Source organism: Heloderma suspectum, chromosome 5 (assembly GCF_057233095.1).
Source record: "Heloderma suspectum isolate Gila_16-S chromosome 5, 16-S_ref, whole genome shotgun sequence".
NCBI classification, from domain to species: domain Eukaryota; kingdom Metazoa; phylum Chordata; class Lepidosauria; order Squamata; family Helodermatidae; genus Heloderma; species Heloderma suspectum.
This window is the reverse complement of record NC_139462.1, coordinates 161,023,537-161,036,201: the sequence shown is the minus strand read 5'-3', so window position 1 is coordinate 161,036,201 and position 12,665 is coordinate 161,023,537. Positions and strand designations below refer to the sequence as shown.

Genomic DNA, 12,665 nt, shown 5'->3' with positions numbered 1-12,665 from the left:
CTGAACGCAGCCATGGTGGCTTGTTAACTTTGCAGTGTTGCTTGCTAACCACCCTGAACAACCCAACAATAAACCATGGGTTCTCAAGATGGCTTGTTTGAGAAAATAAGCCACACTGGCTGTGTTCAGACAATTCACTAACCCACAGTTCAACAAACAACTCAATATTTAAAACAACCCACATTCAACCACTTGAGTGTAGGTTAGCATGATGTGTGAACAGCCCCATTAACTGTGGTTAAGGAATGTGTCATGTTACATTTGCCTTAGGCTTTAAGCTTTCACTGTTGCTTCTTACAAGGATTGTTCAAAATCGAAGACAGATAAAGCTTCCAACTTCGCTCTCCACTACTATTCCCCTTTTAAACTCTGTGACAGATCTCACAGACTCTTTGATTTATATGGATTTAAGTGTAGCTGCAGTCATTGCTGAACAACTATATACATGCCCAAGCAGCAGGTGGCAAGAGGATAATCTAGGTAGCATTTTTTGTTAATGGGGCTGTTTATCTAAACCAGGGGTAGACAGAAGGTAGATCAGGATCTGCTGGTAGATCTTGGGGAACTTGCTGTAGGTCAGCAAGGGTACCCGACTCCCAGTGGTTTAACAATAACAGCAGCTGAAAGACCTTTTCTCCTAAATTAGGCTGCTTGAAAGGAAAACGCTTTGGGGGAAACCAGGCATGAATCTTTACATGTGAAAGGACTATGAGTTTAGTTCTGGTAATGAAGACAAGTTCTTGGTCTGAGCGTCTGCTCATGTATGCTTGGCCCTTAATTCTAAGCATACATAAGCCTTCACGGTGCATCTGGCTCTGGTTGATGGATCTCAAGTTTCAAAAACAAAGTAGATCCCTCAACCCTGGAGCCTGCCCACCCTATACGATAATAGCTACTTTTGGAGTTACAGGAGTGAATGCCATAGATCTTTTTAATACATGCAAACAGTGCTGGTGCTATTCCTTTTCCATCTCAGTATGTGTATGATTTAATATACAGAAATGCTGCTGAGTGTTCTGCTGGTGGGATATCAAACCACCCCCATAGGAGTTAGCATGCACCTGTGGTTTGTAAGCAGTATTAGAATGGCTGTCAACAGCTTTTTAGATGGTTCTTTACTGAAACTTACCTTTTTCCGGATGCCATTTGCCTAATTACCCGCCCAGGCACAGCTTGTTGTGATGTCCAAACCGTGAATTGTTCGTTGAACTATGGGTTAGCTTCTTGTCTGAACATAGCCTGTTTTCTGCAGGGTTGGTTATCGTGTTGTCTGCATGCAGCCATGTTGGCTTGTTAACTTTGCAGTGTTGCTTGCTAACCACCCTGAACAACCCAACAATAAACCAGACAGCATGGCTTGTTGGAGAGGGAAACAACCTTCAAATAACCCAACAACAGCCCATGGTTTATTTGAGAATAGTTTGCCTCTCCAACAAGCCATGCCGACTGGGTTCAGATGACATGACAAGCTGCACCTGGGTGGGTAGTTAGGCAAATGGCTCTTGGCATGCACCATGGTTTGTTTAAGCTGTGGTGATCATGTGAACCAGGCCTCTCTGCCTTGCAACACCTCCCCCCACACACACACATATGAAACACCTCCACCCCCTCTTCTCTCTGTATGCCACAATATATTTGATAGACTTTTAAAGTGCCACAAGGCTCTTGTTCATGGACATACAGATATTTCAAAAGGTGAAGAACAGACTGAGGACCTATAGTAAATGCAAAGAAGAATACAGCAAGTACAGCTATGCCCCTGCATACAAGTAAGAAATCTAAATTGAGACATGGAATCGAAGAACATAATTTGAACTGTGGCTTCCTATTATTTAAGTAACAAAGAAACTTAAAATGAGGGAGGAGAAGATCTGGAATAAGTATTTTTGACATGGTCCTCTTCTCCTCTCCTACACCTCCCATTCACAGCATGTTAGGAAAGTTGACATTTTGAACACATGACTTGCTTTTTAGATCACAGATGCCTTGCTGCTTGATAGGGATTGGGGCTAAATAGAGAAGATAATGGACTCTTTAATTATCCAATCTGCACTTTAACTGCATGGCTTCAAATGTTAACTGCAAGTGGGGGGGGGGGCTATGCTTTAGATGGATCGTTTTTAATTGGGCAAATAATCTGTAATTGACTCAGATGATCCAGTTGAGTTCTATATTAGTAGTAAATTATGATACCATGCCCATCAATGTGCATGGAGCTTCACAGAGTAACACAAACAAAAGATTGCTTACAACTTCCAGGGTGTTCAGCCAAAGTGCAGGCCAAAAGGTTTATGCAGGAAAAAGCAGTTTGCTCATGGCACCAGGTGACTGGTTGCAGTACAAGCTTTCAGAATGTTTCTGGCTGTATGGGCATTTTACCCCTGCACATGCTGTGGCTGCCTGGGGCAAAGGTCGAAACTTACACTGGGGGAGTGGGGAGGAGGGGACAGAAACGTTCAGTGAATTTAAGCCATAGAAGCTACATGTGTTTAGGCTTTGCTTCAGTTGTGATCCTCCCCACATCAGTTTTGCTTTCCATGGGAAGGCCAATGACATGGCCTCCTCCTGTGTGGGTTAGGGATTTTTGATTTACCCTGGTGATACACTGCTGCAGTATCACCCGGGTAATGCAAGGAGTGTCACTGCTGCAGTACCCACATTGCTGGAGTAACCCAAGTACCCAGCCTAGTTGGTAAGCCAAAGGCTTCATGGAAGTGATGGGTTAAGTGTAGCCCCTGTAGAAGGACTAATTTTGTGGTGGTTACTACTGAAGAGATGTGCTCCCCCGGTAATGGATCAAGACCATCAGAGAGGCATGGGAATCTGGTCGATGGATTTCCAGGGTGCCTTTGATGAGCACTGGAGTCACTTTTTGTTGAGTTTGCACAACCGAACAAAGCCACAAGTCCACAGCTAAATGTTCCATAGGACATGTCAAGATCCATTTACTCCTGGCTGCAAGCAGTTAAGCACATGGGAGAACAGGCAGTGTTCCAGGATAAGGTGTGTGTGCATGCTTTATCTCCCAAGCAATTTCTCACAGTGAGACGCTTGCACACCAAATAGGTATAGGTCATCAGAGATCACTGTGGGCTGAAGCATGTCCGGACTGTGGTTTGGATCAAAAAGATCGAAATAGCACTCCCAATGCCCCCAAATGGAATCATTTGGACATGCCGTGAGATGAAGTATTTAAGGATATGACATAGCAAAGACAGACGTTGAGCATGTAAAATGTTGCCCACAGAATAAGTCTATTTATGAAGTGTTTAGGTGATAATCATTGAATGTTGGAGCTTTGAGTCTTGTTCGTACTGCACGAAACAATCATCTTCTCAACTCATCCAGCTCTATATGGCATGTCTGATAAAACTGAGTTAGAGAAGCTAATGGGGAAGCTTTTGACTGACCACCTCAATTGCTAGAAGTATTTCTTAGAAAACTGGTATGTCCTTAGGATGGACATTAGCGTAATGATTGTGTGTGGGGGGGTCTTTTTATTGAATGTTTCAAAGTAGCAATGAACAGTAGCAAATTTAAGTATACATGTGAATCAATTTCTTTAGTCTTCCTGATCACTCAAGGTCTGATATTATCTGATAAAACTCTCACTTGTCATCCTAATTGATCACTCCATAGAGTTCCGTGTGTCTTCAGACATTAATTATTGTGTTTTGAAATAATAATTGGTTTGATCCTACTAGTCATTTCTGTGCTTTAAATATAATTTCCATTAGTGACAATTCTGGTCTCTTTTTCAATCAACATGATTTGTAGTCTTTAAAAATATAGATGTATGTCACTTTTGAAATGAATCCTGGATGGTTGGGTGATACTGGTTGTGGCAGTTGTGTTTGGGTCTGCTTCAGCTGAAATTATCATTGATGTAGCCAGTTATAAGCTGCTATCATGTGTAATGTTCATTGTTCTTCAGCTCCCTTTTGTATTTTCCCATTTGTATATATTAGAAACTGGCAACTTCTGCAACCTCTGGCTTTATTCCTAGCCTTCACCTCTCTGACTTTGTGTTCAAATGCAGATGTTAAAGTACATCTAAGAATAAGATACTAACTATCATATGCTGTGTCTGACAGCTGTCTGGGTCATTTGCAAAATGTATCTTGGGACTGGTGGAAAAGAACAAGCTACTTGAGAAAACTATTTTGATTAACTGTGCTGGATTAATTGTCTGAATTAAACCATGCTACTTTTTTTGGGGTGTATGTATTCCAGATTTTTCAAGGAAGCCAGCAACAGCAAAGAGAGAAGCCTGCCTTTTCTACGTCTGCCAGCCCCAGTCTCCAGTGCTGGCTCCCCTGATGGCAGTTGGCACTTCCCTCTGAAACCTGCCAAGCTGGCCGCCACAGCTTTGAACGACTGCACTTTGGCTGCCACTGTGCCCCTTCCCGAGACAACCAACCATGCAGTCCTAGCCTGTAGTGCAGGCATTCATGAAGAGCACTATGTAAGTGAAGCCGTGGAAAATGAAGTGTCAGACTACAGGGAGTACAGAGATGCTGGCACCATTACCGGTAGGCAATAACTTTGACCATTCTATCTATTCCTTTTCCTGGCGGTGATAACCTGCCCCCCTCAGGAAGTTAACAACTGGCTATACTGCATTTTTTAAAGGTAGAATATATAACGGTTACTATGGATATATGGATTTTGTAAAATCCGTTCCATCTCTGTTTAGTGGATTGTCAGGTGCCTTTCATTCTGTCATCCACTCATTGATGGAATCAGATTTTTTCCAATTTCCTGAATTTGCACACATTTGCACTTGCACAAATGTGCAAATCCCCCCACTCCACGTGCAAATACCCCCCAAATGTGCATTTTCTTGCTTTAGCTTATGGGGAAAATGTGCATTTTTGACCAGTGTTTTTTAATTTTTCATATTTTTCTATGCCTAATTTGTGTAAAATTCCAGAAAGTTTTTGTTTTAAGTCTGCAAGTTCACGGAATCCGTGCAACTTGGGAAAAACCAGTCTGCTGTGGAATCCATGGGTCAGATTCATAGATATCTGAACTCATCTGATTCCATTGCAGATTTCTCCGACATCCCTCATTGTTACTAATCTGTGTCATAAAATGCTTATTTGCTTACAATCTTGGGTTCAGGGCTGCTGTTATTGCACCAGATTCCTTCCTTATGGATGAAATGACATGCAGACAGGCACAGAGACTCTAGTTCAGGGGTAGGCAACCTGGTGCTCTCCAGATGTTTTGGACTACAACTCCCAGAAGCCTCAGCCAGCATGGCCAATGATCAGGGCTTATGGGAATTGTTGCCCAAAACATCTGGAGGGGACCAGGTTGGGGAAGGCTGCTATAAATAAAGCTTGGTCAACTTCATTTAGAGGACTTAATCCAGAGAACAGGAAAATTAAGCAAACATCCATCATTGTAAGAAACAGTAGTCAACTTTGAGAACAATGATTAGCATAAAGTTTTGATCAGTTAGCGTACTCTTCAGTAAGAAATGTACACAATGCTTTCTGCTTATAAGGCCTCGGGCCTGTAACCTGAGTAACCAGTAGTTTTAGAGAGACTTAGAGATCCATAATGCTCTTTGCTTAAGCCCAATTTCCTTGCTTGGGGGCCTCTGAGCTTGTGAGATGAGTCAAAGGTCGATATCGCCGCCTCAACACATTCCATACTAACAAGCTCTGAACTGTTTATCTTATCAGGGCTTAGGATGCTCCTGCGAAGTGTGGCTATGTTTACAGGTGTCTGTGCTGGGAAAGTTCCGATTGTTTCCCTTTTGAACAAGCACTGTTAGTCTATTCTCGGAAAGTTGCAGATGAATGCTAATTAACGCTTGCTTCTGTCATGCTGCCTCACTGCTAACATGTATGGTATAAAACCCATTTTACCCCTTGGCTCTTGGTTCAGAGACCAAGAGCCAATGGTTGTCTGATCCAACCATTGGGTACGCCTGTGCGCTGTAAGTACTCAATAAAGACTCCTTGTAAGCAAACCTGGATTTGGCTTATCATTATCTCGGCACCTCTAAATTCTGGAAGCCCACTGCAGTGGCAAACACTGCTGACCAGCAAGTTTACATATTAACGTAAGGATGTATTGAAGGAATCATCAATTCATTAACTAGCCAAAAGATTAGTTTTAGGAAAATAGCTCTGTTCCATGTTTTTCTCCAAATATACCTTTGACCAGTGCATGACATGGGTAAAACATTTGGTTTCTTTGCAACAATGGCTTTCTTTGCAAAAAGGGCTAGAATCATCTCTCTTTAACAAATTGTATCTGTAGCTAAAGTAACTGAAAAGATGGCATCTTAGGAAAAGCTGACCCATTTTAGGAATGGGGCAATTTTGCCCTCTGAGGCAGATCATGTCTACAGCAGGGGTGAGACTCTGTGCCTTGAGTTGACTACAGGTCCTGCTTCTTGCTATGTACCAATGTGATGACATGGAATGCAGACTATAAGGATTTGTGGGGATTAGGCATGGACCTCCCTACTGTCTGACATAGAGCATGCATGCCTGTTTACCTGTTCTCTCTTTGGCTTTGGATGCAGTTTCACACTTCTCAAATGCCATACCTTCTGTGCTCTGTCTTTCTGCTGTAAACAGTAAGACAGGAAGGACTACATATTTAGGTTATCCCAGCTTCATGGTTCAGTTGGGGAAACTGGTTCTTTTTTTTTTAACTTCCCAAGGTAATCTCTGAGGGTTGGAAGGCAAAAGGACTTTCTGTACTCCAAGTAGACAGCATTGAGCTTGGGAGGAGAGGAGAGGTATTTTTCTGCAGTTGTGATGCATAGTCTGCATTATAGTTATGGCAATAGTTACTGCCTTTCTTGTCCCTTTAAAGCAGGGATGGGGAACATGTGGCCCTCCAGATGTTGTTGGGCTGCAACTCCCATTGACATGTGGATGGCCACATGTTTTCCACCCCTGTTGATCAAGCCATTGAAAGGGCAGCAGGTATATTCCCAGAAAACTTTGGAATTGAATATTTTGGGTGAACCCTTAGTGCATAGAGATTTAGGATTGTGTGCATTCTAAAGACCCTTGTAATTATATAGGTGTAACTGTTATGTTGTTGTTTTTTAAAAAAAATCTCAGGTAAGCAGAGGGCCTTACACAAACATGAAGGAACTGAGTTTGCTTTTCTTAAGAAATTACATCCGCTCTGGGCATGTTGCAACAAAATTGTTCTTAAGTATTCTCTTTTTTAAGTATTCTCCTGAGGTCAGGAAGAATTTAATGTAATGTCCTCTTTCTGTTTGCATGCCAGAGCAGCTCAGCTCATCACAGATTATCTCTTGACAGTGTTCCACAGAAGGAAATGTAAGTTTCTTCCTTCTTTCATCCCTTAATAAGCCGAAGATGCTTTTTCATAGCATACATTCTTTTATACATTTTCCTCTTTCATGACATCCTGTAGTGAATCTTGAATAGAGGTTTAGGCATGCAATACTATTTCTTTCCTGATAGTGATGATGCTGAATGGGAGAGACAGAGGAAGAATCGCTATATTGGGCCAATTGTTGTAATGTTCAGCACAAAACTGCTGTCAAATAGCTGAAATCTGATCAACGTCTTTGGCTTGCGGTTCTCTTGGATTTCTTTTCAAACTTTCCCCATGTCCAGGGAACTGTCATATTTGAATTGACTTCTTTTGCAAAATCTGCAAGGGTGAACTTTTTGTATCTCCTGCAAAAATCCTTGTGCATACATGAACTATTTACCCTCATCTACTCTAATGCTGCTTATTGCTGGCTTTCCCTCTTTACTACTATTCCCTGTTTAGCCATTCCTAGGCGCTTTGACTAAACACACCTTTCTCTCCCCTTCCTGTTGGAGAAGTGTCCGTAGCTCAGTGCTAGAGAGCCCACTTTGCATACAGAAGGTCCCAGGTTCAATTCCCAGCATCTCCAGGTAGGGCAGAAAAAATTCCTGCCTGAAACCCTGGAAAGCCGCTGCCAGTCAGCGTTGATGATACTGGGTCTGACTCAGTATAAGGCAGCTTCCTATGTTCCCACTTCTTCAGTTTTTGGACTGGCTTCTTGACTCCTGAAATCAATTTGAAATGTCTCATTCTAATGCTCTTCAGCTCTCCCCCCTAATAAAAGATTGCCATGCACAATCAGCAGCTCCACATGATATAACCTATTGCTGGACTGTACCACTTCAGATTACAGCAGGGGTAAGACTATTGCTATGCCGCTCAGTACATGTGCATAGAATCATAGAATAGTAGGGTTGGAAGGGGCCTACAAGGCCATTGAGTCCAACCCCCCGCTCAATGCAGGAATCCAAGTCAGAGCATCCCTGACAGATGGCTGTCCAGCCTCGTCTTGAAGGCCTCCAGTGTGGGTGAGCCCACCACCTCCGTAGGTAATTGGTTCCATTGTCGTATTGCTGTAACAGTCAGGAAGTTTTTCTTGATGTTCAGCCGGAATCCGGCTTCCTGTAACTTGAGCCCATTATTCCGTGTCCTGCATCATGTTCTCCATCTCTTTATTGTTCCAGCCTTTTTGACAAGTGCCTCTCCAAGTCCCATTCCTTTAGAAAAGCTTTTTTGGACCCACCAAGCTTTGGCTTTGCTGAGCTTCTATTGTCACTTCTTTCCCCACGGCCATTCAGCACCCTGTATTGGTGAGGTGCACAGACATAATTAGTCAATTACTAATGGAATCCAACAACACAAGGAACATAAAGGAGGCTAGAAGAGACAGAAAGTGAAGAGTTTGAAGCACAGCATGTTTGCTGTTGGGTGCTGCTGCACATCACCCTCCAAATATAAGGCACCATAGTGTGTCTGGCTCTCAAAAATCTTAAGCCCAGGCCTACTTACTAGTCATATTCCTTTGCTGAGCTTCACAATAGTGACCTCATGATATTTATGTTTTTAGAAGTTTCAAAGAATCAGCATCTTAAAAAGAAAAAAAATTAAATGTCAGTTGAGGAATCAACACCACTGCTGCCATCTCCTCTTCCTCTTCCTCCTCCAATTGCACATTTAACTGCTTATGTTCCTCTAGGTCTTGTGAAAAGGATGAGATACAGATTTGTGCATATAATTTCAGTTTCCTTTGCCATTTAAAGTTCACTTGAGAAAGGGACTTATTTAAATTGTTTGAATTGACAAGCACTTTACATTCAAAACAGGAGTGTCTGTAGAATGTGGTCCTGCTGGTAGAGTTTGCACAAGCATAGTTACCTAAAAAAAAACATAGTTTACTTTTGAGTATGAAGACCTTGAACTGGACATGCTTAGCTTACTACAGGTTTCCATGTCAGCCATGCACAGAATTAAGGTATAATGGCCTTCTCTGTAGAAACAGCTGATGGAAGCAATGTTTTCCGCAAAACAAGAAATATGTGTAGATTTTCACTCATACAAATCTATACACACAATCTAGTTAAATAAGAATCTACACATTTACATGGATCTGAATATCAGTTGCTGGGGAATGACAGCAGCAGAAGGCTGTTGTGTGATGTCCTGCGTTGGGGCATCCCATAGACATCTGGATGGCTATGGTGGGAAACAGGATGTTGGACTAAATAGGCCTTTGGTCTGGTACTGCACGGGTCTTCTTATGTCCTTATGCCTTTATTGCTGGAATGAGCTGGAGTACAGAGGAGGAAGTAAATAGAAGCAAAGCAGAAGGGAAGCATAGACTAAAGAAAAGAGAAGATGAGGTCCGGAGATAAAGTACTAATTTTGAACAATTGCTGCAGAGCATTATGAGATAACTTAGTCTGGTCCAAATCTGTGGATTATTCTGCAAATGACTGTATTTATTTGTTACATTTCTAATCAGCCCAATAATTAATGCTCTCGGGGTGGATTACAAATAGTTGTTTGTTTGTTTATTATATTTATATCCTGCCTTTTTTTCTGCAAGGGACCCAAGGCAGCTTACATAATCTTTCTTCTCTCCATGTTATCCTCACAATAACCCTGTGAGGTAGGTTAGGCTGAGAGTCAGTGACTGGCCCAAAGTCACCCAGTGAGCTTCATGGCCGAGTGGAAACTAGAACTTGGATCTTCTGAGTCCCAGTCCAACACTCTAACTACTACTCCCCACTGGCTGTCACACAGATTGGCATCTATAATAGAATGAATTCCATTGCTTGTTTTATGAAAAGTGCAAGACTTGCTTTCTCTTTTCAGGATAGGGACCCTGTGCAGTTATAGTTGATGGAGTCAATCATAGATTTATATAGATGCTCCCCGCTCCACCATGTATTTCAAAGAACGTGTGAGCTAGGGCCTCCATGCTGATGCCCAATCATACAGAAGTCTGATTTACACTATTTCTCCTTCCTTTTTTGAGGGGGAGAGAAGTCATGTAAGTAAGTGGGCATCATCAAGGGGGTGCTTGGCTCACACATGTTCTTCAAAATGTGTGGTTTTGGGGAGGGCATGTGAGGCCTGGCAGTAGTAACATATGAACTCTCTCACTGCTGATGAGAACAGCCTGTCTGGTAATTAGAATTGTGAAGCTCTTAAAAGCTTGCTCTTCCCAGAAACCTGGAATGGATGAGTATATTGCAAAGCACTTTGCTAGTGAGAGGCAGCTAAGGGTGCTTTATAGTTGCATTACAGTTTCCAAGAAGAGATTAATCTCTGCGTTGAAAAGAGAGCATGTATAGATAAAAAGCCATTCTACCAAGCAAGTGAAAGCTGAGGGTTCTCGTGTCAGTAGAGCATCACTAGTATAGAAGGAACAGCCTGCTGTGTGAGAAAAGTCCTGTGAAGAAACACTGGAGCTAACTCCAGTGTCCCTGCAAGGTAGGACAGGCCAAACTTGGCCTCAAGCCCCCCAATACACCCAGTAACCTCCCTATCTTGAAAAGAGGCACTGAATTTAGCACTGAGGTTGAACAGAAATAATCACACCAACTTAGATTTGGATAACTGTTTATTATAGGGAAAGGGATAAAGTGAAGGGGAGATTTAGAGGTGGTAGGCTGTACCAAAGCTGAAAACTTGCAAGGAAAAACAAAGCATACACAAAGAGCCTTTATACTGGACCCCCAAGCAAAATAACCAAACTGGCTATCCTATCCTTATACATATCTAGGTACGGGCCTCCCAGGATAGCATCCAGCCAACAGCAGGTCCAAGACCACCATGATGAAGGGAGACACCACGCCTCTCCTTCAACCTCCTTTTAAGGCCCAGCCCCAGCAACCCAGGGCAGATTTCCGTTAGCCAATCATCAGCTCAGCCCCCAAAGGGACCACCTTCTTCTAGAAGAGGTTGGATCTTCCCACCAGACTCGGCTGTTATCTTTTCCCCAATTAACAGCCAAGGAGCTGGCAGATAACACACTATTCCAGGTGGATGCCTGGGATGTGACGGCCAGGCCTGGTCTCATGATGCGAAACAGGCCATCATTCTTGACAAGACCAATTATTATAATTTAAATAATAATAATTCTTGCCCCTTGCATGGCTCTTAATTGGACAGCAAGACCCATAAGGGAGAGGTTAGAAACATTGTCCTGAAAATGTTTAACGTAAGAGCATTCATCTTACTGAGGTTTATGGGTTTTTTGTAGTAAACAAAAGGAACCTGTTCAGGTTCAACTGAATTTGAGTGACTGGAAAGTAGTCTGCTAAGAAAAAGTAATCTGCTACCTACTATATAGTTGTTTCCATTCATTGGGAGAGAAGTATGGATTTTCCATCAAGCTTTCAGTGGAAAGGGAAATGCAGCTTGAAACTATTGATTTGTTTAATAATTTTGATGCAATTAGTGCACTAACAAATGGTCTAAGCTTGCCTTACCTGGGGAATGAAATGGCAAGGTTATCTGCTACTGTGGCTTTTATATGCCGCCTCCTGTGCTACATCCTTCATCCCAGTTTGAAAGTTCTGCTCCTGTTCTTAACATTCTCAAGTCAAATAATTAAATTAGAGATGAAAGCATAGCACCATCTAGTGTTCTTTAGTCCTCGATGGGATTGTCCACTTCTAATAGAAATTCTCTCTCTCTCTCTCTCTCTCACAGACACACACGCACCCCCCCCCCAATCCATGTAAAAACAGGAGGTGCACGTCTTGTTTTTTTCTAAGCAGAGTCCAACATCGTGTACATTTCACTTTGACATCCTTGAAATGTCACAAATTCCAGAGGGCCACATTAGCCTGTTAGAGTGGAGACAAAAAAGAGTTTTTTAAAGGCCAATAGATTTATTGTGGCATAAGTGTTTTGGTCTGTGAAAGCTTATCACAATAAATCCTTTGCTCTTTAAGGTGCTGCAGGACTCTTCCTTATCCTCAAAAGTTTTAACTTTTACTGAGGTACTATTTCTTTATTTTATTTCATTATTAAGCTTCTCTGTGAACTGAGATTGGTTTTTAGTCTCTTTATAGAGCTTCCATTGTATTGTTTTGCAATTCGGTTTTAAATGTTGGGTTAGGATTGTAACTGAACAACACATTCATTGTTACAGTTATGTTCTTTGGCTTTTATAAATAGTGTCTTTCTTTTTCAGCGTCCCCACCATCTGTCTGGACAGTGTAGGTTGCAGAAGCACTGCTGGATAACAAAAGCCTTTATTCTTAGTGGCGTTGCAATTTGTTTTTCCAGCAGATGGTGAACATGTGAAGAGTCTTGTTCCTGCAGCAGAGCAATAGTGCTCAAGAGCACTTTTTCTTTTCCTTTCCAGGCGT

At 42.2% G+C, this 12,665-nt stretch overlaps 1 protein-coding gene across 5 annotated transcripts in view; it reads left to right on the top strand.

The window, feature by feature from the left end:
- Positions 1–12,665, top strand: part of TRAK1 (trafficking kinesin protein 1) — a 153,170-nt gene that overhangs the window by 38,104 nt on the left and 102,401 nt on the right. For 3 of the 5 annotated variants that reach the window (XM_084858051.1, XM_084858053.1, XM_084858047.1), the window contains exon 2: positions 4,234–4,532. Coding sequence is in view for 1 of the 5 variants with exons in the window: in XM_084858047.1 (XP_084714173.1) it covers positions 4,234–4,532 (299 nt within the window). In the remaining 4 variants the exon portion in view is untranslated. The remainder of the gene's footprint in view (positions 1–4,233; positions 4,533–12,665) is intronic. The other 2 variants (XM_084858054.1, XM_084858052.1) reach the window with 1 other exon arrangement.